The sequence below is a fragment of the Pezoporus occidentalis genome, unplaced genomic scaffold (genome assembly GCF_034315485.1).
Source record: "Pezoporus occidentalis ecotype Australia unplaced genomic scaffold, CSIRO_AGI_Poc_V1 ctg88, whole genome shotgun sequence".
NCBI lineage: Eukaryota > Metazoa > Chordata > Aves > Psittaciformes > Psittacidae > Pezoporus > Pezoporus occidentalis.
In genome coordinates, this window is record NW_026916242.1 from 1,109,831 (window position 1) to 1,135,705 (window position 25,875).

At 37.5% G+C, this 25,875-nt stretch overlaps 1 protein-coding gene across 2 annotated transcripts in view; it reads left to right on the top strand.

Moving 5' to 3' along the window:
- TLK1 (tousled like kinase 1) overlaps positions 1-25,875 on the top strand; it is a 70,015-nt gene that overhangs the window by 9,051 nt on the left and 35,089 nt on the right. Inside the window, exons 1-4 of one of the 2 annotated variants that reach the window (XM_062604672.1) lie at positions 2,935-3,141; positions 16,250-16,368; positions 19,876-19,947; positions 25,633-25,708. In XM_062604672.1, the coding sequence (XP_062460656.1) occupies positions 16,255-16,368; positions 19,876-19,947; positions 25,633-25,708 (262 nt within the window). In that variant the 5' untranslated portion in view covers positions 2,935-3,141; positions 16,250-16,254. Of the gene's footprint in view, positions 1-2,934; positions 3,142-16,249; positions 16,369-19,875; positions 19,948-25,632; positions 25,709-25,875 lie in introns of those variants that run through there. The other variant, XM_062604671.1, reaches the window with a different exon arrangement.

Consider the following 25,875-nt stretch of genomic DNA (forward strand, 5'->3'; position numbering starts at 1 on the left):
CTGCCTTTGCAGCAGCTCTTTTCCCCGTGTGTCCCCTTCCACTGCTAGATGAGAACTTACATGGTGGTGTGAAGAGTGATGGTAGTCCGATTATCTTCATGAAGTAATTTTAGTTGTGGTAGGGCTGATTATAGATTATTAAGAATAGGTTTTTTGGTATGGGTCACTGTGGGGTTTGTTTGTTTTTTTTGTTTCTCTTGCAAGTCAGGTATTCCTTGAGCTGGCTGTTGGTTGGGAGTGGTTGCTGTGTCTTTGATACATGGTCTAGAAACTTTTTAATTGCTAGTGTTGCGTTTTAGTTTCAATAGTTTTGTTCACAGTTCAGAACTATGATAGAAGGCTATGTAGCAAGTTTTCTGCAAGCTTCAACTTTCAATAAAGTAGACTAATTCTTGTTATAGTACCTTTGTATTTAGTGTCATGAAGAGCCATTATGAGTGGGATTTTTGTATTTTAAAGTGAGATCAGAGGAATTCCTGAAGATGCAGGTTTAGAATTTGAAAATGAGATACAAAAAGCACTTTTTGCTGTGCACATTATTGCTTCAGTATGCTATTGCTTTCTGTGAAGTTCATTGCCTATTTAATTTACCTCTACTTACATAATCAGATTGTGTATTCCCTCTTTCTAACTAAATTGTATTATTAAATGATGGTGATACTAGTAATGCCTAAGAGGGGTAACGCCAGTATTCATACTATGAAAGGCAAAAATCATGGTCTTTGCTTCCTTTTTAGATGGTATTTTGTATTCTGCATCCATAGGTAATTTTCTTTTTTCAGTCTCTTGTTTGATACATGCTGTCGCATCCAGAACATCCAAGTAGTTAGTATTAAGGAAGAGGCAATTTTTTATATCATGCATGTACACACTTTTATATATACACAAAATGTGTGTGTGAAGTCTTGATGAGCAGTCTGTTTAGTCATCAGGAATACTAATGTTGTTAGGACCCCCCACCCCCCATAGTAGTCTCATAAACAAGCTCAGCTTACACAAAAATTTCAGCTGCCTTTTAATAAAAATGTTCTAAATTCCTGTTGTCTATTATTAGATACTTCTTAAAAACCTGATTCAATTTTTCCAAAGATGTGATTTTGTTAAACCTGCTGATGAATACTGCAGATGATACAAAATTTGGCTCCTAGATTGATCATGATAATTTTGCTGTATCTTGATTTTTAGCTTTTTATATGGGGTTTGCTTCTAAACAGAATCATAGAGGAGAATAGAAACATGTAGAGTTCACAAAAAAGCAGAGTCTGGTTGTATATTAGATTATACATTAATGTTGTATTTCTTGTATTTTTTCTCCCTGTTGTACTTGCAACATATATCGTGATTTGGGAATAAAATGTTGAAGCTATGACAACAAAATAATTTCCAGTAAATGACCTTAATAGTGATTTTTTTTTTTTTTCCCCTTCTCTGTGTCGTGTGATTGAAAGTTGACCTGATTTGTTCTCCTGGCTAAATCGCAACGTGCTGTTCTCTCCGAGCCTTTCACTTGTTTTTCTCTTCTAGAGAAGTGCAAACAACAGGCACCGACCTCTGCCAGTGTCTGACACCACTTTCCTGCTGTTTTCCTTAAATCTTTTTCTTTAAGTTTGTCCATACGAGAGAGAGAGAGAGAGAACCTGCTATTTTTACTTCTTTTTCTTCTTGTGGCTTTGAAATCCCATTTTTCTAAGGGAAGCAATGATGAGGCAGCAGTACTAGTGACTGTCAGGAGCTGCAGAATCTGGCAGTGTGCCACTATCTGGGGGGGTTGTGTGTGCTCTCCCCTAGACCAGGTCCCTGAGCCTGCCTCTTCCCACTGCCCCTTTCCTTTCCTGACCAGTGTTGGGCCACAAGAGTGACCTCCAGTCTTGTCCTGCTCCTCTGCTTCCCCTGGGCTTCTCTGAACTGTCACTTTCCTCCCCAGACTGTGGTCCCTCTGCTCAGTTTCCATTTGTGCATGGTGTTGATTTTGCTGGAGGAAAGGTAGTTTTTGACAAAGGGAGCAGTCGATGTGGTAGAAGCCAGAACCTTCCGGACATTCAAGCATTGACCGTCCATGCTCAGCTGGAAGTGCACTTGGTGGCATGGTTTTGCACGGATGCAGCCGGGAATGTCTCCTCTCGTGTCCACTGGTGCCTTACCATGTGGGAGCACTGGACTGTAGTGCTGGCAGCAGTCGCAAGTGCTTTGTGCAGTAAAGAGTTCATGGGTGCCCGTGTCTAGAAAGACTGGAGAGGAACGTTGGTTTACCTTGGGTGTCAAAATCCTGCTTGGCCAACAGCTTCCTCTTGAGAAAAGGTGAAATCCAGTTTCAGATTGTTGTGGATAAAGGACCAAATGAGGGATTTTGGGGAAGTAACATATTTTATTAGTATGCTTTAAGTCTGTAATAATAGAAATGCCTCATTTTCTTTTGGGTTTAATTCAAGACTGGTCATCACAATTGCTTTTTGTTACATCCATCGAGTCATTGAATCTGTTGGGTTTGTTGCATGAATAAGCCAAAGATACCGAGTAATTTCTGACTTCTCTCATTAGGAGAAATAATTGCATTAGGATGTATTACTTGCAGAGCAACATTTTGTTACATAAAAGCAGTAAATGAAGATATTGTTCGAATTAGTGATGGAGGTAGCTACCGAACCAGGTGGTGCGGCTAGCTGTTAGGGATGCAGAAGGGCTTCGTTGGAGACTCGGCTGGTATTTGTCCGACCCCCTCCTACCAGCCCTTGCGGGTGCACTCGCTCAGTTCCGTTTGCGTTTACCACCTGCTATTTAAAAGCTCTCCTGTCTCTTTAAAGTCACGCGGCCGTGTCACGTGAGCGTGCTCACCGTTGCCGCGTGGTGGTTGTAACTGCCGGCTGCCACCTGAGGGGGGCGCGTCTTGTCCGTTGGCCCTGCCGGAGCGGGCACGGCACGGCAAGGCAAGGCAAGGGGGCCGGCCTCCGGCGCCACCGGCTTTTCTCCCTGGGAGCTGCTGCCGGTGAAGCTTCCTCCTCACTGATGTGGTTTTGTACCGTTGCTTTTACCTGTTCTTAAACTTCAGTTGTCTTTTTGCCACACCAAAGCAGCGGAGGCTCATCAGGGCTTTAGCCTTGTCTAACTGTCTCATTTGGACTCTGCCTTTTCTAACTGGTGGAGGTAAGCCTGGCTCAGCTCTGGATCCTCTCGAAGTCTGACGTAGATTTGTTGATAGATTTACTCAGTTTTAAAAAATCTCCCATGTAGTTAGCTTGGTTTAGTCACCCCCAAATTCAGGAGTGTGGGAGCATGCGTGTTAAGTGTATGCCAAGTGAAAGGCACCCTCACTTCTTAGGTTTTGGTAACCTCCTGGTAGCACTGGCTCCTCTGGCAAATTGTCCGTAGGAGATGGGTTCCAGGAGGCCTGCTTCAACCATCCAAGAGTTCCATTGTCCTCCTTTGTGTCTGGTATTGGCTATTTTCAGGAAAAGCCCTGCATTACCTCCTGTCAGCTGGGGAAGAGAACTTGGATCACACTTGTTTTTACTTAAATTACAGCCGCAGTAGTCCACAGAAGCTGGTATAGCATCCTTATCCTTTAACGAAGAAGAGCTGTGGTTAGTTTTGTAGAGGAACAAGTACTATGAGCTGAGTGTTTGAGTGCTTCTACATGGTGGATGATGTTAATTGCACATAAGTATTTTTACTGGTGTCTTGAAGTATGTTTGAAGTAAATACCTGAATCCATTTGTTTGGGGCTTTTTTCCACTATCAAAGCCTAAAAATCTGTCCTTTTTCAGGGCTTTAACTGGTGTCCCTGCCTGTGGCAGTGGGGTTAGAACTAGATGATTTTACAGTCCTTTCCAACCATAACTATTCTATGATTTATGTTATGAAATTTTATTCACATGATAACAGATTTTCTTCCATGAAGTCAGTTCACTGAAACCTGTTTGCTTTGCCTGCAAGATGGGCAGTTCTCAGGAAGGGGCTATGCTTAAAGGAATGAGAATCCCTTTCTTCTAAAACATGAATGAAAGTGATAGTATAGCAGAAAAGAAAGCTGGTTTAAAATTAGGCGTTGAGCGCTGGATAGGAGAAATGGCTGTAAAGCAGATTTCTTTAACGGTAATGCTGAGCAACACTAAAACTGAATTTTTGACAGATGATTACATAGGATGTTTCTTTGTCTGTGCACTGGGTGGGTGCTGAATTTTTGAAAATGTTCAGTACACGAAGTTGCAACTGAATTTATTGTACACTGTTGGTATCAATAGGCTTTGTAGCTGTGCTGTAAGAAAGACGAGTGCAACGTTGAAAATATTTTTTCCCCTTACCTTTAAACTTGATTTTTAGCTGATTCATGTGTGATTTCATACAAGTCTCATTTTTTCCCTGTTCAGAATGGGAGCAGTACTGCAAAGTCCTAGGAAAATACAAGCGCAGTCATAACCATGTCAGCTTTACATGTGTGTAATTTCTCTATTTAGAGCCATATTCTGAGAGGCCCCTCCCTACAAGGGACTTTACGGAAATTATTTTCTTCCCCTATTCAGTGAAGTTTGGATTGTCCTGTCAGTTCAGAAGCTGCTGGTTGAGTTGTAAATTAAAAAGCCGCAAACCCCTAAGGAGCACCACCAAAGGAGCACCACAAAAACCTAAGAAGCACCTTCTGTGAGCACCACCTATAGACAGGCTGCCTACAAGAGAAAAAATCGTGAGCCATCTTGTAGGTAGCATGGCTCTCTCAGCACTGGGGAGAGGGTCCCTGTTGTATGAGCTGCCCACTGGTGTGATGGTTTCTCACAAAGCTGTAATTCAGCAGCCTAAACCTCTTAATGTAAATTTGTTTTATTTGTTTTAATTATCACTATTTTCTATGCTGTGTCCACCACACAGATATTTTGAAAAGAGGAAATTGGCCGTGTTGTTTGAGGTTAGTGCCTTTTTTTCTAAAGATGGTATAGTTCAGAAGCCAAAATAGTTCATAAGTCTTGTGCTTACAGTTACAGGTGAGTTTACTGTCCCAGTTTAATCTTAGGGGTGCAATAAACTTTTCTACATGTTTGATGTTAAACTGTGGTTGCTTATGTAAGTATATGGGGATTGAAGTTCTAGTCGATCATAATGTTATAAGTGAAATAGATGAATGTATTTGGAAAGACTTAGGGTTTTTTGCTTGATTTCTTATTTGTAGCATTTGCTTACAATGTCATGGTGAAAACAACATTGGTTGAGAGTTACATACTGTGATCAGCATTTTGTTATGTCCTGTGTATTTTAGGGAGCAGAACACTTGCCTCTGCCTCTACAGTCAGTGGACTGTGGTGGGAAAATTTTGGAGATCATGAGGGCAGAAATGGCAGTAGGAGTTACAGAAGTAAGGAGATTAGGAAATACAGGGAATTAACAACTGAAACACACTTCTTTTGATGCAAATACAGCTTTCAAATACCAAACGACTGGTATTAAAAAAATAAGATACATTTATTCTGTGACATTGTTAGGGGATTTTGGACTGCCTTTCTATCCTATAGTTAACTTCCACACAAATTTATTTGGGGAAAAGGTGCACAATTTGTATTTGTTCCTTCATGGTTTACTTTTTCTAAAGAGTGAGGCTGAGAACCAAAAACCCTATGGGAAGGGGCATTGCTCGCTCTCTTCCTGCTCCGTAGGTGACCTCTGCTTTTAACTTCCTTTTCACTTCTTCGTTAGATAGCAGAAACCACTGTTTATTTTTGATATGTGCAAAAGGTCTGTGCCATTTTAATCCTTGCAGTACAGCCATTTCGTGGACTAGAGTGTTTAGTGCTTATGGTTTGTTTCCTAATAAATGAATGCAGCAAATGAAATTTGCTGTACTTTCTGGTATTTCTCTAGGTAGATGTTTTTATTCTTCAGGACTGCTCCAGGCTTTTAGTCCTTTTCAGCACAGAAATAGATGGAATGTAGAGAGCTTTTGTTCAGAACGTGATGCGCTTTTTGAAAGTATCACAAAACTGGTGTTACCTTGTGACCTGTTAGTCTGCATTGCCAACAAGTGACCCATGAACTTGCAGTGTGCTTCTCCCCAAGGGGGCAGGGAGCGCCTGGCTTTGTGGCAGATGAAGCTGAAATGGGCAAATTTTGCTTCTCCATTTCTGTTTGGTTACTTTTTACAGAGCTGTCTGGAAGCAATAGTAATTGCTGCAGATTCCTCTACATAGAGATGAAAAGGGGGCTGGTAGAGTTAGGCAGGCAGCATGTCACCTGCATATGTGCAGCCCAGGCTGTGCTAGTTTTTATCTCTCTTGACATAAAGTTACGTTCAAGGCAGATGTTTGCTACCTAGGAAGATAGTGCTTTAGTGTTTCTGCCACAGATGTCTTGTGTAATTTTGACCAAGATGTTAAGTGCTTTTTGTAAAATATAAATAGGCTTCTCTTATGTTATAGGGTGATTGTAAGCATAAACTTACCATCCTTATACTGTATATTTGTTTATCTATCACAGTAGTAGTAGAGCAGTGCAGTAAAGCAGCACTGATACTGCTGTATAGGGCACTAACAAGGACTTTTTTTACTTTTGATTGACCAAGGATCTCCAGTAGACTAAAGCATACACAGGGGTACCATCATATTTTCTTCTTATCTTTCTTCTAACGTGGTAGTATACAATCATTTAACTATGCATTTAGTGTAGTTTTTCTTTAACCAGACCGTTGTTCTTAACTCTGAAGAAACAAAACTGCTGTTGACCTTACCACTGTGTAATGAGGCTTCCCTTTCCAGGAGAAAGCTTCATGGAACCTTGATGTGGTTGTTTAAGGCTTTAGGTGAGACTTCAGAGACCTTAGTATCCAGTTTATGCAGGCACAGACTATACTGGTCAGAGATGACAAGAAACATCAGGAAGGATCTATTAGTAGGCTACCCAGTTGCTGCCATAACTGACAGTTGTCTTAAACTTTATTAAAAGCACTTCATATGATTGCTTTGTATCTCTCATTATTCCGTCACTGTAGCAGATGTTCAAATCAGATGCTGTCATTACAAAAAGTTTTACTGAAGATCCATTTGTTTTCAGTACCTGTAGACTTGTTCAAAATGAGCTAAAGGCTTAGAGAAGCACATCAGACAGCAAAAGTCAACTAGTCAATAAACTTGCTCATGGGTATCACCATCTTTATCTGTAAAGAGTGCAAAACAATCAGTGAAGACTAAGTTAACAAATCTACTTGTTTCTTTGAAACACTCTGGCTCTGCCAGTTCCGTATTAAGTAGTAGAAGTTGGTGGCGTTAATGCAAGCATCAAAATCCTTCTGTCAGATCAGAACCCACTCTTTGATTGCTCTTGGCAGTTCAGAATAATATAGAGGACAATTGCGAGTGAGTAATCCAGGTTTCTAAAAAATCAGGAAAATACAACACTTGGGATTATATAGCTACAGGTTTCAAAGGAATAGATACCATTTGCTGTAATGAACACATTCAGGATATCAGCTATCTGGTTTGTATATGCTCAAAGCATTGACTTCTTTGTCAGGCTCATTCTGCATATGGTACTGTAGCCAACAACTCTGGAAATCTGTTTTTAGCAGTTTTTTTATTATTTAAGCTCTTAGTTGTATGAGTTCAGCTGGAAATGTTCAGGGATTTGGATGGGTTGGTTGGGGCTTTGAGCAATCTCATCTAATGGCAGGGGGGTTGGAACGAGATTATCAGTAAGGTTCCTTCTAACCCAAACAAACCATTCTATGATTCTATGATATTATTCACTGATGCTGCTTTTCTGCAGAGTATTTTTTGTAGCATCTTTTTTCTTTGATTGATACAAGAGGGCTTTCATGGTGGAGAAAGTTCTTGCAGTTCGGGATTTCAATGTAGGAAGTACACTCTGATCTTGCTTAGGTCAGTATTGGTATTAAGAGCCTAGAAGGAATTACTGGACAAGGAGAGGGATTTTGGATGTGGGGAATTCTTTTTCTGAGGGCACAGCAGATGTTTCTGTTACTCTGTACATGAACTGATCTGTTGAATTCAGTTTTTGTCTAGCTAAGGTGTGTGAAGAAAACAGAAAATGCAGTGATACCAGCCTCCTTACTGCTGTTGAGGGGTGGAAATTCCAAGATAAACAGCTTTCAAGATGCTGGTAATGTACTGCATCATCTATCAGTTGTCCTTTCCTCCTTCATTCATCACGTTGAATATTATTCAACAGACTCAGGAGGGACCTTGTCATGGTTCTGTTGGTCATAGCAGTATTTGCCATGCTAATGCTTCCTGTACATGGTGCACATGGGAGTTACATTAGAAGTCTGGGAAATGGACAAGTGGATGCCATGTTGAATGTTCTACACTGTATCTTATTTCCTCTTTATTAATTATTCTATACTTGCCAACTCCTAACATTCCTAACGGAAAAAGAGACCGCAGAAAATAATGGCATAATAATTTTTGGGTCAAGATGGAGGAAAATGTGGTCTGTGAAGAATTCCTTCAGGAAGAACTAGCATAAAGAAAAGTCTGGCTAAAACCCAACCAATGTAAGGATTCACATGCCAAATAAAACTAAATTTTTACTTGTTTTCTGAATAACAAACAGGATTCGAATGAGACACAGCATGCCTGTTTCAGTGAATATTGCAAAAAGCTTCAGACCCATCAGCACCGTTAATTGTTAGACAGACCTGAGTCTTGAAAACTGTCATAGACATGCATGTTGTCTTTTTCAGGTTTGGGATGTAATTTTTAAAGGTACTTAATCAGTTGGGTTTTTTTTTTTGTTTTCAGGTCTTTCCATTTCCTACATTAGTACTTATCTTAGGTACTGTGCTGCACCTCAAGCAGGTTGTGTCTACACCCATGCAATGGGTTTGTTGTCTGTGGTGTTGAAGGAAAGTGCAGTTTTTTGTATGCAGTATGTATTTAAAATGCTGTCATTCAGAAGTAAGAGCTCTTTTTTTGCTTCAAGAGGCCTGTGCATTGCTCTTGAGCCGTGTGTGGCTTCAAGGCAATTCAGTTGTAGAGGGGCTGGATTAGCAGAGGGACTTGTCAGAAACAAGGCATCACCAGCTTGCCTTGGTCATAGTTGCATGCCTGGTTCTGCCCCCATTACAATAGAACAGACCCTTGGGGAGCTGTTGTTCTCTCTGTTGTATGAATCACTCCCTGAGCTCTGAATGAGCCATTCTGAGTTGCCATCTTTGTGGCATAAACCCACACGCATGAGTATATGTTGTTTGTGGCCAGATAAAGACATTGGGAGGCAACTTGGAAATTCAGCTCTTCTGCTGCTGCCTACAGCCGTCTGAGGAGACACATGATGGCCAAGGGATCCTTAGAAGAGGGTGCCTAGCTGAAAGGCGGGGAGAGTTAAACATTCTTAAATTGTTACACAGAAATGTCTGCTAGCTAATCTAGAGTTGGCTCAAGTAGTTCATTCATAAGTCTTTCTGCAGGGTGTTAGCAGATGTTCCCTCGGGAACGTATTTCCCTGTAATTCACTTTTCCTTTCCAGGTTGTTGGCCAGACAATTGAAATCCAAAAGCTGGCAGCACAGAGATGAAGTCTAATGATCATTACCATTTTACTAGCGTTAAAGAATTGATTTCTGTTGTGGAATGATTTGCAGAGAATTACTTATCTTTCCAGCAGCCAAAATTGGATTTTTGTTTTAGATCAAGTTTCTGGACCGTTGAACTGTTGGAAAAAGTGAAATAAACAATGTTCAAATGGCACTTTTAAAAAGTGAGCTGCGGTCATAAAAAAGCCCTCCAAAATGTAAACTTCCAAAAGGAAATAGACTGCATCTTGGAGAGAGAAGGGACACAGGAAACATCTTCCTGTTCTTTGAGCACTAGGAGAATTAATGTTGAGTGGTAAAGTCCTGGTAACCCAGCAACCTGTCTGAAATGCACTTCTTGTCAGCTCTTCTGTTCACAGGAAGTCGGTGAGAATTGTTGTGTTTGGGGTGTTTTATCTCCCCAGCAGAAAACCTTATTTTCTGTATTTTGTATTTTAACAAGTTTGCATCCAACAATCATACAACTGTAATCAGCAGGCGCAGAAGTTTTATTTGTCAAAACTGTCTTCTGAAGTTTATATGGAAGTTGGTGGTTTTTTTCTTAGAATTTGTTAGATTTGCTAATTATCCAATTTTTTCCCTTCTTTCCTTACACACACACACACCCCAGCTTCCCATAAGCAGTAGTAACCTTTAGCTTTTTGCATCCCTCTGCCCATTCTTTTGGACGCAGTCTTTCTCATTTTAAGAGGGTTAATTTGTGGAATAAAAACTCTCTTTAGATTATTAAGAAAAGCATTTCGAGTTCACCTGGGCACCTTAGCAGTAGTCGTAGTGGTGGTGTTCGTTAGGAAATGGGGTACCTAAACAGAGAATAGAACTTCAATGAGAAATACTATTTTTATACTTGGTTTCTGTGTTGTGTGCTCAGTGTCAGTGGCTCAAGTGCTGAGAAATGCTGCATTTTCACTGTGCATGTAAAACTACTCTTGATTAATTAAATTGATTCTGTGTTTTCCTGACTCTGCACTTAGATACATATCTCATTAGGAATTTCTTATCACTTAAGATCTTTTCAAACAGCTAGTTTTGCTTGAATATCTGGATGTATTTTTCCCCTTTGCTGTTGCATTTACTGCTGCTGTTTGACCAGCTATCAGTTGACTGGTTTTCAACTCGAATGTAGTACCCTGAACTTTTTCTTGTTACCTGTTGATTGGAGGTTATAGTAGCTACATAGTCATCTGTGAAAGTCATTGTCATTAATTCTCTTCATTGGAAAACCAGTGATTTTAAACATTTCTAAATGTTCAGGTTAAACTTTGTCATGGGTAATCTGCAGTTTGTTGTTATTCTGTTAGGTATTTTGGAAGAGATGGAGCCCTGGTGTCCTTTAAGCTTTGATTATGTAGCTATTGTTAGGAGATAAATATAGTTCAGGGTTTTTTTTTATTTGTTTTACTTTAAGTCTCAGTGATTGTATCTTGCTGTCTGCCCTATTGACTGCTAATTTAGGTTGAGTGGGACCTTCTCGACTTCTGGGTCTGCAGTACAGAATCACTGGGGCCTTGGGATTGTGGCTCACATTGGATGGTGATGCCCTTCAAAGCCTTCTGCTAAGGACAGGTTGCGTTTTTACTGTTACCTTGGAATTTAAGTCTTTTCATATTTCTGATGCTTGAGTTTATGCCATTGTATGAGCATCTCAGCTTGTTTTCTTAGCACATTAGTAGTTTTCAGGCCTTTTTCCAATTATTTTCTGTGATTCCCCAAAACATGCTGTGGAGGAAAGACTATTCAAGGCATGGTTTAGCAACACAGGTTAGTTTTGTTTTTTTTTTTGTGTTGTTTTGTTTTGGTTGGTTGGTTTGGTTTGGTTTGGTTTTGGTTTGTATTTCCTTGGCTGAATCTCACAATCTCACAGCCCAGATGTTCTAGTTTAAGTGGAACAGGTGTCATTTTTTCCAACTTAAAAATGAAGAAGTTTGGATCCACTCTATAGAGTTTGTTGTCTTACTGTATTTTGATTTGTCATACTTTTTCACTTGATTAGACTTGTATTTTAGAGCTCTGTATGTTCCTTCACTGACAAATTGTTCTGTGTTGCTTTATTCCCAATTGGCTTTGTAAGGTACTGAAGCAAATATAAAGCACAAGCTATAATAAATAGGAAGTTTTACTATTAATAGAAAGAAACCTTGATCAGCATGACAGTGGCTTGCTGGAATTTACCTGACTACAAAATATTTTGTTATTAAATAGTTTGGGTTTTTTTGGAAGCAGAAATGTTTGCTCAGTCCCCTATTTTCCTGGGGACTGAAAAAGTCCTTTCTCATTGGTTCTGCAATAAGGAGAGTTCAGACTTCCAGAAAGATGAGAAAGAAGAGTGAAGTTGAGTGCCTGGTTTGGTTGGTTTGTTTTTCTTTTTCCCCATGAGACAAGACACTAGGTCACTTAAAAGGAAATACATGTGGATGCAGAGACAAGGTGCATCTTCGTGTTGGTGAAAGAAAAGAAAAATAGTTGTGTGGACTTTTTTTTTTAGGAGACTGAGTAAAGATTTTAGAATCTGTGTTTTTAGTAATTTTCTGTAGTCTGTTTTGCTTTTGATATTTTAAAGCTTTGGTTTTCTCTGCTGTTAGTATGTTGGACGTAATTCTCATAACTGTGCGTGTTACTAAAAAAGCTAAGTGCCCTCTATGAGCACATCAGGAAATTCTTTTTACATTTGGACTATTGTTGAAGTGTCTTCTTCTATTCAATAGATACGTCTCCATGTTGAAGTATTTTACTTTGGCATTAAAAGCTATATGCAAATAACTCTGTTAAAGAAATCAGACCAAACCAGTATGCCTTTCACTTAAGTGATAGGTGGTTTGTGCTGGCCTTGCATTCAGGGGGTGGGGGGCCTCTGTCAAATCTGGAGGGTTGCTCAAAGACAAATCTGGTTTCTCCATAATGAACTTTATCTTCATTGTAGAAAGCTGACAGTGTGTGAAGCTGTTGAGCTTCCTTCATCTCCAGGCTGTAACTGATTGCCAGACAAGAGTCCATTCAGGGTAATAAGAGGGTCAGAGATAAAGATTGAGTCTTAGAGTTTGATTCCATATTTAGTGGAAAAGAGAAATATGTCTCAACTGTCAGGCTTTTGTGTTTGGGTCTGTGATGCTGCTCGGTAGTCTAGAAGTGTTTTGAGATAGAGACTGTAGTAAATGTATATTCCAAAGATACAGTTTTAGGAGGTGAAGTCTTGCAATTGCAACTCACTGCTAAACTTTTTCTCTAAAGTGTCAGTTTCACTCAGATACAAGCAAATATTTGGTTAAATAACTAGATCTTGTGCAAGTATTTGTATATTTGGAGGTGTCAAGACCTGGGGTACAGGTGTAGTTGCACTTCATTATTTTCTGGTCACCAGTTCTGGAAAATTCAAACTGCCATGAAGAATCCTCTGATTTGTTATATCTCTGTTTTCCTAAGGTGAAGTACAGTATAATTGATTTTATACTGAATGCCATAAGAAAGCTTATAAATTGCTTGTCTGAATTACAACTTCGACTTCTGACATAACCCATTGCTCAACATATTCTCAGAGGAGTTTGGAGTTCTTCTCTGTAGAATTCTCGCAAAAAGTATACTCTCCAGGACAAGAAATCTGTGTATTTTATATTAGTTTTTAGAGGAGAGTCTGTGTGATTCTGAAAGATAAATTGATGTGGAAGATACCACCAGTCCAAAAAACCACAAGAGCTAGGTAGTGTGGGTAACTTTTAAAAATAATACTAGAATAAGCATTCCAAAAGCAGTTACAAGAAGTAAAGTAGTGGCATGTTTTAGGGCTTTTTTGTGAGTTTTAGGTGGTAGTAGAAGGTTGAATGGCAGTGGATTGTAGCAGTGCCGGTCCTTCATTTAGCATCATTGTAAATACACTGAAGGTACCTGCAGTATGTGATTGTGTGTCCTTTGAGTTACTGAGTTGGCTTTCAGGGGTAAGAATGAGCTTAGTTCACGTAAGGCTGGGTACATGTTCAGAACTGTAAGTTATGTCGATGTTGTGGGCAGCAGGAGAATTTATAATTTTTGGTATTTAAAATAACTGATTTTTTTTTTGTCCCTTACATGAAGTGGCTTAAAGCTCATGGTACCTTTAAAAGCAGGTAACTTGTGCTGAGAACTGCAGAATTGCACAGAGCTGTGTGTTCTTGAAAAAACAGCTGTGTGTCTGGGAGTGAATGGTGAATTAAATTACAGCATGAATGAGGAAGGCAATTTAATAGATGTTCATAGGATTTATTCTGTGTTGAAAGAAAGTTTGAATCCAGCTTTTCTGTCTTGTCCTTTAGATAACCAGAATGGAGGAGTACGTGTTGATTTTTGGTTCTGTATACTTAATACCAATAACCAAAACCAAACCAAAACAACCCCCCCAACCGTAATGCCGAAAACCACTCCAGCAGAAATAATGAAGAGAATACAGTGTATTCATTAGCATTTGTGCGCTCTAAAATCTGAGCAGAAAGAAAAATTTTCATCTGTGCTGTGGAATACCCCTCTACCTGCTAAATTACAATTATGACTTGTAAGGTAACCTGGGGTGCCATCTATTCAGTACATTAGTGTTTAGATACAGTATGTGGGACCTGCTGTAGCAATTTTACCCTGAAGCACTTCAAATGTGCCTTAGCTGTCCACAGTGGTTATTGCTTTCCTGTGTTTCATAAAATAAACAATATAGGATATGATAGTATCTGTTTCTATAATATATGTGTGTTTTGTAATTGCTAGAATGTCAGTAATTTTAAGTAAGCTCTAAGCTTTTGTGGGCAGTGACTATCAAGTAGGCTAGTAAAGCAAAATACCACTTTATTAAACGGGTTGCTTTGGTAAACTGGAATAGGTTGTTTCAGAGTGGTATACACTTAAACACTTTCACTGTTATGAAGCAGAACAATAATAATTTAAACTTGTGTGACAAATCTGGTGTGATTAGTTTGTTAAGCTTTTTCAGAGGAATACTTTCCTGTTACAGATTACATACATCGTAGGAAGGGTGTGCTGTACACATCTGTGCACAATGTATAAATGTAAGAAGTATATTCTGTGCATATGAGAAATGTACAATTTGGTTTTGAAACTCTTGGAAGCAGTACACAAGCATATTTTAGGAAGCAAGTGTTTAAAGAGGATTCCTGATTGTTCTGCATTGTGCATACACATAGTAAAATAGTTTTTACCCTAGAGAGCTTACGATTTAAAATATGTAGAAATTGGACGAATTTTCACTAGGCAAGTTCAGAACCAGTGTTAACAACTGCTGATAATACACCAGCTGCAGTTTCAAAGTGGGTAAATTTCGCCTGCATTGCTGGAAAAGAGACCTCCAGCTCTGTATGTGGCTGCATTTGGGTAAACTTCCCTACCTCCAGAAACAAAATGTGGGATCCTTAAACCACCACTTGCGGTTTGATTTTTTCAAAAGAAGGCTCTGCCAACCAGACAGTTCTTGAATGTCTCCTTCTGAACCATTTTTCTCTTGGTGTGGTTTTCTTCCATCGGAGGAGGTCTGGGTACCAGGCTCATCTTTGTCATTGGTGATAATGTTATTGGCTGTGCTGGTGCCTTGGGTGTCAGGATGCTTAGCTGATAGGTAGAAGTTCATGAAAAGTTTTCATGAAAATAAAATTCCAAAAATCTTTTTTCATAGCACTTTGAATATACATAGTTATTACTGTAATGCCCTTTCTTAACTGCTGTGCTGCCCTCTGGGACTCAGAAGCACAAACTTGCTAAGTTGTGTCTTAGTTGAAAAAGAAAAGGCTATATCACTTTATATGGTACTTCAGGGATATGCTATGAAATAGTGCATAACGACTTTGGTATTAAATATCTTACTTAAAATAAAGCAACTGGAATGTTTCCAATTGGAGATAAACTGAATGTTCAAGTAGTTGAAAAGATAAAAACAAAGAATGCAGTTTGTGTAAATATGGAAGACTATTTGTCTAGATCATCTTTCAGACTCATTAAACAGCCGTAAGTGATTTAAATACAAATTAGAAAGCTGCACATCATGTTGCAGCCTACCCATGTAGGCTGAGCTCATCAGAAACTCCTTTTGTTCCTCCATTTCCTTCCATCTTCATTTCCCTACCAGAGCCAGCAGCACTGCATTACCCTGTTTAGCAGGGCTCTGTCAGAGGCACCACCTGTGCAAGGATCTCTGTTACTCATGGCTCCTCTCGTATTGCTGATCCTGCTCCTTGCTTATCTGCCCTTCAAACCTCCATATAATCGTGCATTCCCTTGCATGTGTTGGGGACTGTGGTCTACCTTCTGATTTTTATTTTTTTTTTTTCCCCTATGATTCTTGTTTGTCTTGCTTATCAATGTCTTAAACATTTTTAATAGTATGGAAAACAAGGGGATTGCAGAATTGAGAGGGTTTATGCTGGAAACTGTTTTGCTCCTGTCAGCTAGTTTTTAATCTATAAATAATTTGCTGGTTGGCGTATCACACACCGCAGACTCCATGTCTCTTCCGCGCCTCTAACACATTCTAGTTTTCACCAACATTGACAAGGCTATTCTGATACACGGAACTTCCCCCTAAATTTCTGGAATTCATTGAGTGCATTCGTTATTAGGTAACAGATGGTGAATCCTTGTCACATTGAGAGTATAAATCCTTTCTTTACATAGGCTGGTGGTATGTTTGGCTTGTTTGCAAGATACTCCGCTGCAAATACTAGGGAATATAATGAATTTATTTATCTCTTTTTAGGAGCAATGGATGAGCTTCATAGCCTGGACCCAAGAAGACAAGAATTGTTAGAGGCAAGATTTACAGGAGTAGTAAGTGGCAGCACTGGGAGTACTGGAAGTTGCAGTGTTGGAGCTAAAGTAAGTTCTAAGAGAAGTCTTCCAGATCTACCATCTTTGACATATGAATTTATCTCACACTGTCTCAGTTGCATATTGCCCATGTGATTTACTTGCAAAAGTATTGAGTTGGAAGGGAGTCTCAGGAAAATCCTTGTTGGTTATGTTATTTTGAGATAGGATTATTTATCCTAAACCTGTCTATGTCATGGAGATTGAATTGTTCTGAAAACAACCAAAGAATAGGCTTGTGCAGGCTCTTTTGTGGTTTTACTGTAGTGCACATGTGATCAGAGATGGAAATTTTTCCTGGTACTTAAGTGGAGTTGTCCCTTCTGCAGATGGCCAGCTGTTTACAGTTCAGTTTGAAATAGACACAGGGAGTGTGATGTGACCTGTTTTTTAAGATTAAATTTGTTTGAAAGCTAGTATATCTAGATTAACAAAGGGTTGGAACTAGATGATCTTTAGGTCCTTTCCAGCCCTAACTTTTCTATGATTCTGTGACCAAAGTACTTTTAAATTCCATTTCCAATGTGTCTGCAGTGTCCTCATAAAAAATTTAAGTATTTTACTTAAACTTGGTTAGTATTTTTCACTTCTTATTCCGCATTTTAATTAGCAGCGTAGACCAGAGAACAAAATACTGCCTGATAGCAGAAGTCTAAATTTCTGGGGACGTGTGATGTATTGATGACTATTAACAAACTGTAAAGGGTTGAAATTGGTGCATAGTAATCTTGCATCTTCTTAATTTGTTTTTGGGAGTGACAGCAAGTTAATTGTCACAAAGCTGTAAAATGGGTGACAGATCACTTCTGTTACTACCATTTTAACCAAGAAGTGAGGTAGTTGTTCAGGGGGAGGAATCAGGTTGGATTGACACAATGTAGTTGAGGCACTGTTTTTTTCTCTTGTTAATTGCCTTCTAATTATGACTGCAAAAATGTATACGAGGCATATCTTGTGATTAAAATTAGATACAAGCAAATTTTGGATTCTCTAGTACTACTTACTCCCCTAATTTTTCAGCTTATAATTGTTCAGGTAAATGCTGACCACTTGTCCTTTTTCATTACTAGCTCTGTACCTTCTTTTAACTTCGTTTAACTTCAAACCAGTGTATTTGTAAATACTTCCATTAGTTTTTGATACACTTGTGTTGTTTCCTTGCCTGAATGCCAGTCTTTCCTCCTCAGAATCTGTCTGCTGCTATGTGTGTAATACATTTTCCCTACAAGTAATCATCGAGTTTTATCCCCTCTAAGTCGCTGCTTACCATTTCCATAAATCTGTTCAAGTTTGGGGTTTTTTTTTGTTGTTGTTACTGTCTGTTGTTCAGCTAATTTCACTTTCAGACAGAGTTCATTCCACTCCCAGATTTTCGATTTGTTCGTCCAAATTAGCCATAAAAAAATTAAACCAACTGATTTCCCTTTTTGACTCTACCATGTAAAATATGAATTTCTTGTCCCTGACATGTTCCAAGGTCTGTTTGAACAGATAATTTTCTCTTATCCAGTTGGTTTCCAAATGGATAGAATGATAAAGTGTTTGTTTTTTTTTTTTAATATTGCCAAAAGGTTTGATAATTGTTTGCAGAAGATACTACTACCACTTTCTTCTGGTTGATGCAGATACTTACCTAAGACATTGTTCTCACTTTTGGCCAGAAAGATTCCACAAATGATCTTCAGTGCAATATCTCTTCTTTTGCGGCTTTTTTTTTTTTTTTTTTTTTTTTTTTGTAGTTTGGGGAGGCAGGGAGTCAGAGGGGAATACCAATATCTAGTCCTGTTATTTATCCCACCATCAGTAAAATGGCAATATCAGATTTGTATCTCTCTTATTTCTGCCCGTTCAGGATATCCAAGCAGATAATACTAACTGTAGTAGAAGGTCTGGGCTGTGTTTGGAATATGCCTTTCCCTCCATCCCCTCCCGCTTATTTTTTTTTTTTTCTTCCTTAATACAGTCTTTAGTCTTGGTGGGAACTGTTGATAGAGGCCTGTCTGATTTTTATTAACCTGATAAAACCTTTTTGATCTGATGTACAAAGGTAACTGGGAAAATGTGATGTGTAAATATGATCTCCATTTGTCTGCTTTCAATTTTAAGGTAAAAATCAGAAAAAATCCTCTTCACATACCTATCCAAATCCACACATACCAAATTCTCATTTTCCTAGCACAGCAACACAATACAGAGATTGCAGCTGCACTTAGTGATTATTTTTTGAAGCACTTACTGATTATTTTTTGAAGCATTCTAGGTCATTATTTTTCTGGTAATTAAATTGAGACGTATTTTTATTTATTTGGGCTACTGTTTTGTAAACCTACCTGTATCTACTGTTTTGCTGAAGAGTTTTCAAATAGTTGGGGCGGGGGCGGGAAGAACATAATCTTCAAGCTTTTGCAGTAAGCAAGAGTGGAAATAGCGTGTATGGGTTACTGAGATTGTTTTATCTGATTCAGATCACCACATACTCAGACATTGCAAGGAAGAACTACATATAGGCTTTTCCATAATAGCAACTGCCTGTGGGGAAAAGCACATGAGGAAATTTTGTGGGTTTAGTTAACATTTCTCCAGAAATTTCGATTCAGAGATGGTCTAGTTGTTCAGAAGGTGTCACACGTCAGTATTGTCTTGCAAACTGATGCAGAGTTAGAATGCAGTGCTTTGAAGCAAGATGAGTATTTGCCTTGGAAGTAGTTGTTTCACTTCAAAGTATTTGCTCTGCCTTCTTATATGGAGGAGAATAATCCAGTGACATAAGATTTTTGGTTTTCTTTTAATAAAAAGAAGCTCAGCTGATGTTGGCGTTTTTGTTATATGAACGTGGAGCAGACTCCTTCAGTAAAATGTCCTTGTTGCCATTCTGTGTTCAAAAGATCTCAGCATTAGAAAATTTCTAATTAGAAGTATTGTGACTTGAGACTATTTCACAGTTTCTTCTCCCCTTTCCTCCAGTCTAAATTTATTACTTTAGGGGAAATAATTTGTTTAAAGAACGTAGAAGAATATTGTCAAAAGTTGTTTGTTACTGAATGGATTTTAAAAAACTTAAATCTTTGCAGCAGCCTACTATCTGTCTTGGAGGAAATTAAACCCTCTTTTTCTTTGAAAATGATGAAAAAAATGAGGTTTTTTTCATAGTCTCCAGCACCTTCAGCAGTATTGGCTTTTTAAGCTTGTTTTGTGGAATCGTTTGTTAGGATTTTTTGTTGGATGTTTTGCTATTCCCAAATAAGACTGAAGTGGTTTTGACTGTTTCTGGGGTTTTACTTGGCTTAAAAGCAATTGAAATACAGAATTTGCTGTGCCCTGTCAAAACGTCCACCTGTAAAACTCTTCATCTTCCTTGCAAGTCACAAATGCTCTATAGTTAATAGGTTTATTTTTTTTTTCTCTTGCAAGCATGACAGTTTATTACTGTTACTTGTTATAACTGTGAATAATATTAGTGGATTAGCTGCTGTATAAATTTGCATAAAATATTTCGTATTTTATTTGTCTTGGTAGGCTTCAACAAATAACGAAAGTTCAAACCACAGCTTTGGAAGCTTGGGATCTTTAAGTGATAAGGAATCGGAGGTAAGTACATGGGGGACATTTTTTATTACTTAAGAAATTTAGTGCTGCAAGTAATAATTTTATATTCCAGTTTAACTTATTTTATATAGAAGCTTTTAAAGTAAAATACAAAATACGCAGCTAGATAAGAAAAAGCGTACATTACTGAAAGATACCATCTCTCAGAGGAGGAGAAATTACTTCCTTTTCTTTTGATTTTTGGTCATGAAACTAGGTGCTTCTGTCTCTTTATTATCTACGTAGTCATGTTGTGATGATACATACAGCTTTTGGAGCTGAAAATACTTAAAAACAGTTTGCTGTCTTTTGTTTAATAAGTAACAAGATTTTTATCAGCACAGATAAAGTTCACCTAGTCATTTGCTGCATCTTTGAAAATACTCTAGAAACTAGTTTGCTATGTTCTCTTCAAAAATACAGATTTACTCTGAGTGCAGCCAGTAGCTATCATCTGCATTTGTAAAAGCTGCAGTTGTCACTGTGTGTTCTCTTACCTAGTACCACTTCAGAATCCAAAAAAGGATTCATACTGTTATTCGGCTTTAATGTGCAGAGTGCAGATTTCCCTGGAGTAGAAGATTTGCCTCTTAATGACCAGCATTAATATAGGTACTCTGATGGCAGCTCTTAAAATTCACCTGTTTTGGAGTCAGCGAGTCCTTGACAATTTTGCCTGTGCACGTCACAGATTGCATCAATCAGATTATACCCATTGTAAGCAGGACCGCATTTCTAGCCAAGGCTAGACCTGTGTTTGAGCGTGTGTCGTGCCAGAGGGCATGTTGTTTGGAATGTGCTTTCAACATTATTTTCACATGTTAAAGCTTTACTTGGGGGCCTAATTGTTCATTCACCTAGTCACTATGAAACGCTGTCTGATATTTGTTTTTACACTGGGCTGACTAGCAAGTGAATTTAGTTTATTCCTAATACCAATATCTCATAAAGAATTGTGTGATTTCATGTTTTTCTCTTTGAAAAAGGCTCTACTATGTTTTTTTTCCCCTTTGTCTTTCCAAGCTGGATTTTCCTTTCAATTGTATGTAGACTATTTTCTTAACCAAAAGAGTCTGCCTGTTGCTTTTCTTCGTGGCTTTTCCTAGAAATACTTCCCCTAGTGTTGCAGTGAGGCAGTTCTGGTGTAGGGTGGTAATGGAAATGTGCAGCAGTAGCCTGAAGGTTACAGTGCATTATTGCAATTACTTGACAGAATAGCGTGTCTGTGAATAGTCAAGTGATCTCAGAACACTGACTTTATCTGTAATAACTTTTTGGTGTATAAAAATATTATTTTACAGTTGTATAAATGAGATACAGAGGCAAGGTTTTTCCAAGGCATGTAAGTTTGACAGTTCAATGCCTATCTTTGTTTTTTTAACCTCAAGCAGTGCTTCTGAGTAGGGATAAATGGGTTTATTTTCTTTTAAAATGTTCTAAAATTTGGATTCTAAAATAGAAGTAGACTTTTTCTTAGAAAAGTCCCTGCACACATAGATTTCCAGCGCTCCGTTGCTCTGTGCTTCAGATGTCTTCTGTTTTCTGAAAGACTGTTTTTTTCATTTACTGTTAATGACATTGAACAATGAAATACGATTTCTTCACCCATGTTCAGACGTAGTCAGTTGTCACTTAAATTGCAATTGTAATACCAAACATGTTAATAAGTTTTTACAGTTCTGTTCTTACGGTAACATCTGGTTACTTATATACTGTAATCCTATAGAAACACACTTTAGTTCTCAATATTGCAAACTATTTGTGGGATTTTTTTGAGGGGGGTGGTGGTGGTCGAGGTGTTGTTTTTTTTGTTGTTGTTGGTTTTTTTGAATGGTGTGACAATGAAGGTTTCATCATAATAGCAAATTTCTCTTGTGGATGGTAGTGTAGAAATACAAAGACTTACTCATATGGGAAGCAGAGAACTGTTTTATCACAATAGATTTTGGTTGGAAAAAAAGTAGAAATGCACATCTCAGAATAATTGAAATTAATTTCTAGCAAGAACGTCAGTTTCTGATCAAATTGTAATGGTACATCCATGTCACCATTCTGTGCTTTCATCACTGAGCAACACATTAAAAGAAAAAGTCTCACAGTTTTCAAAACAAGGCAGGCTTCACACACACAACATAAACACCCTTTTTGTTTCTGGTGTTAATTTTTCCTTTTTTTACTTTTTGCACATGGGATTGCAGAAAATGCATCTCTTGTTGGTCTGTCTGATGGATGTATGAAGAGGGGCATCTTATCTGAGTAATAGTTTTAATTGAGATACTTCCCAGAGATAAACTTTGACCTGCAAAACATCTTGAACCAGGCTTTATTCTGAATTCAGTTCAGCGTTGTAAGCAGTAAACATTAGCTGGATGTTTGATATTAATATCCAGACCTGTATTTCAGCTTCTTTTTAAATGTATACCTTATCTTTATTTTATTAAATGCTTTATTGATGTGGTACATAGGTCTTAATTTGAATGTATATTAGCTATCTGTAGTTAAGATAAATCCTAAATTGGCTTCCTTAGGTTGTGAACAAGTGTTTCTAGTAGTCTTCTGATATTTTGGCCCTCCCCACTGTCCCTCATTAAGTAGATTACTCTTCCCTCCTTTGGTTACAAATACACTATTTTATTTGTAACTAGTATTTTCTGTTCTCCATAGATAATAAATTATGTAAAGGAGGACAGCTTTGTCTGCGGCTTGGTTTATCCAGTTTGATTAGTTATATAAATGTTTCACTCCGCTCTCTAGTAGTTGCTGTTCAGTTGCTGTGATTCCTAGTAATACAGAACACTCATAAGTGTAATTTCAGAAGTAACTAAAGGTTTGATCTAATTGGAATTTATAATGCATTGCAGAGGAAAACAGTGCTGCTGTATTTATTTGCTGTAGTTGTGAAGCTTGGGGTGGGGGGTAGGATTTATAACAAAATAATTGTGGAAAACTGTCAACTCATTCATTATGCATACAAAAAATATTAACAACAAAATAATAACAATCATACTGGAGACTTTAACTTCTAAGAGGAAAAACAATGTATTTTATTACACGTTAATTTCTTTTTTCGTCCACAAAATTAAATTCCTGACTTAGTTGTTACCAGTTCTACAATAATGGTGGAAAATATGTAACTATACATAAAATACATTAAAATAGTTATCTTAGGTGGGTTTTTTTTTAAGAGGATTAACTATCTGAGAATTGGTTCTTAGAAATTTTTATTTTATAAAAGAATGTGGAAAGCCAAGATTTAAAACTGTAAAGGTGAAGACAGGACTCAGGGGAAGCACATTAAAATTGAAAGGTAAACTAGGATCTATGAGGCTGTGGTAGTGGGCCAAGGTGTAAGTAACTAACGTAGCTTTGCAATCTAATTTTGGATAACTTCAAAACTAGTTGTCTTGCTTGTGAAGTAGTGCTGTTTTAATCTAAATCTTGACTATATGTAAATCCTTCTGAAGTAACTGAAAGCAGCTTCAGTCTTCATTTTTCAGGATACTCTTCAGCCCCATTAGTCTTCAATTTCTTGTAATTCATATGATTTCGTTCATTAGAAGAGATTTTGGAGAACGTATTCTAGTGATGTAAGCTGTACATTACCATGTGAATTTTGTAATTGGAAAAGGTGAACGTGACTTTGTTGGATAACCTCATTACTAACCTGATTAGTGTGCCAATACTTTTTAGTTTGGAAGGTTAAATTAAACACTGAGAGAAATCAGAAGAGCTTAAGGAAATAGACATGAGTTACTTGAGCTTCAGTTTTAAAACTGTTAACCTTTTTAAATATCTTTTTTAAAATACAAGACTTCGGTCACTGCCGCTCAAAACTATTTTTGGTGAGGGAAATCTTAAATATTTAGTCATTAATTGGCTTTTAAACAGGTTTTTTTTTTGCTTGATATAGTAGGCAAAACTGACTACATTAGAATGATAACTGCAGAATTGTAAGCTGGAAAACAAAATACCATGAAAATGTTAGATTAAATAGTTTCAATTTATTTTTGTGGAAAGATAGCTTAATGTCACCTGTTTACCTGGCAGTAATTGCAAGTAATTACAGTAATATTCCTAAGCTATGCTTTCTGCTTTTAGAATTACGCAGTCTGAGGATAAGGTCATTTCCAGAAGTCTGTGTTGTACAGTTTGCGAATGTAAAAGACAAACTATAAAAGATGCAGATTTTGGTTGGAAGAGTTTATTTAAGATAAAATGTATTTAATTTTAATTTCAGTTGTAGCCCAAAGTGCAACAGCTACAATTGTGAAATTTCCAAAGGTATTTTTATGAAGCTGTCCACAGAGATAAAACTTCTAAAAAAAATACATTATGTAAATAAGAAAGACCTTTCTGTCCTGACTGTTCTTTTATAGACTGATAATTTTCTACTGATCACTGGTAATTTAAAGTAGTTCTTTGCCAAAATAAATATTTTAGTGTATTAGTAGTAAAATTATATTTGAAAGTATCCATGTGAAGATTTAGAAACTGAAACATAACTAGATTTAGAAACTGAAACATAACTTGAAATGCTGTTAGGGATGGGTTGAAATTTGAATTGTGGTATTATTTGCTGTGTTGAGAAAGGGCACTTAGAGTACAAAGTGACAAATACAGTGGAATAATAAAATGATATCATAAAAAAAGTTAAGCATCTTATCACTGATTTCAAATTTAGTCAGAAGTATTGGGGATCATTGATTTCTTGATTGTAGCAGAGAGCACGTGTAATGGCTTCTGTGCTTTCATGAGTTTCTGTTATGAGGCTGCTTAGAGGCTGAATACACACACAGCTGCAGTATCTTTTCCTTGAACTAAAGCAGCTTGTAGAATTTAACTTACACTGGGGAGACTAAGTGGTTTGAATCCTCAGATCAAGGGAGAGCAAATATAATTTAGAGATGCTTCTGATCACAGCCCTTTCTTGTTATCTGTGTTATACATGCTGACTGTGGTTTCTAGGCAATTATATATAATATTTCTGGATTAAAAATTTAACAGGTCTGGATTTTTTCACTTACCACTGGTGCTTTTTTTTTACCTTCTTGAGATACAAATATAAGGGGGTGGAGATGGCGATACGTTCCAAGCGGATACTCAAATTTTGAGAAATTGCTCTTTTTTTTTTTTTTTTTTTTTATCCTAAACAGATTCTAGAAATCTGCAGTTTATTTTAGTTTGGACATGACTCCTGCACTTCTGAAAATGCATAACATTATTGGCTTCTTATCGAAGCACTAGGACTTTGTTTTTACAGCATGACAAAGCTTAGAAAACACCACTATTGTAAATCAGATTATTTCCCTAAGTACGGAGCTTTAAAACACCCAGAAACAAAGATACAAAAATATTGGTAAAATGTAGCCATGGTGAAACCAAATTGGGTGTTCATAAACCCCAGAATGGATGAAAAGGTATAATTGCTTAACAATTAATATGTAGAATTGCCTCTGGGAAATGAATTAAGAATTATTTCTCACTTTCTTAAATATCTTTTCTAGCTTATATTTATCTGATTGACCAAGGATCATTATTATCTGCTTCAACTATAATCTGAAATTACATCCCTACTGAATTGTGAAATCATGTTTTATGAATGAGGATTTACATTTACTTCACAATAATATAGCAATGAAATAAATAAATAGAGCTGCTATTGAATCATGTTCTTTTTGTTGCTTGTAGACTCCAGAGAAGAAACAGTCAGAACCTTCCAGAGGAAGAAAAAGAAAAGCAGACACTCAGAGTGAAAGCAGCCAAGGTAAACTAAAATCTAAATTAATTAAATAGTTACTACATGTATTTAGTCAAATTATAATGCACAAAGTTTTCACTCTTAGCCTTAAAAGATCTGTATTTTTGCTTGCATAAGAAAGGTGTTGCGTTTTGGAAGTTAAATTACATATCCTCTCCCCTCTGCCCTCATTT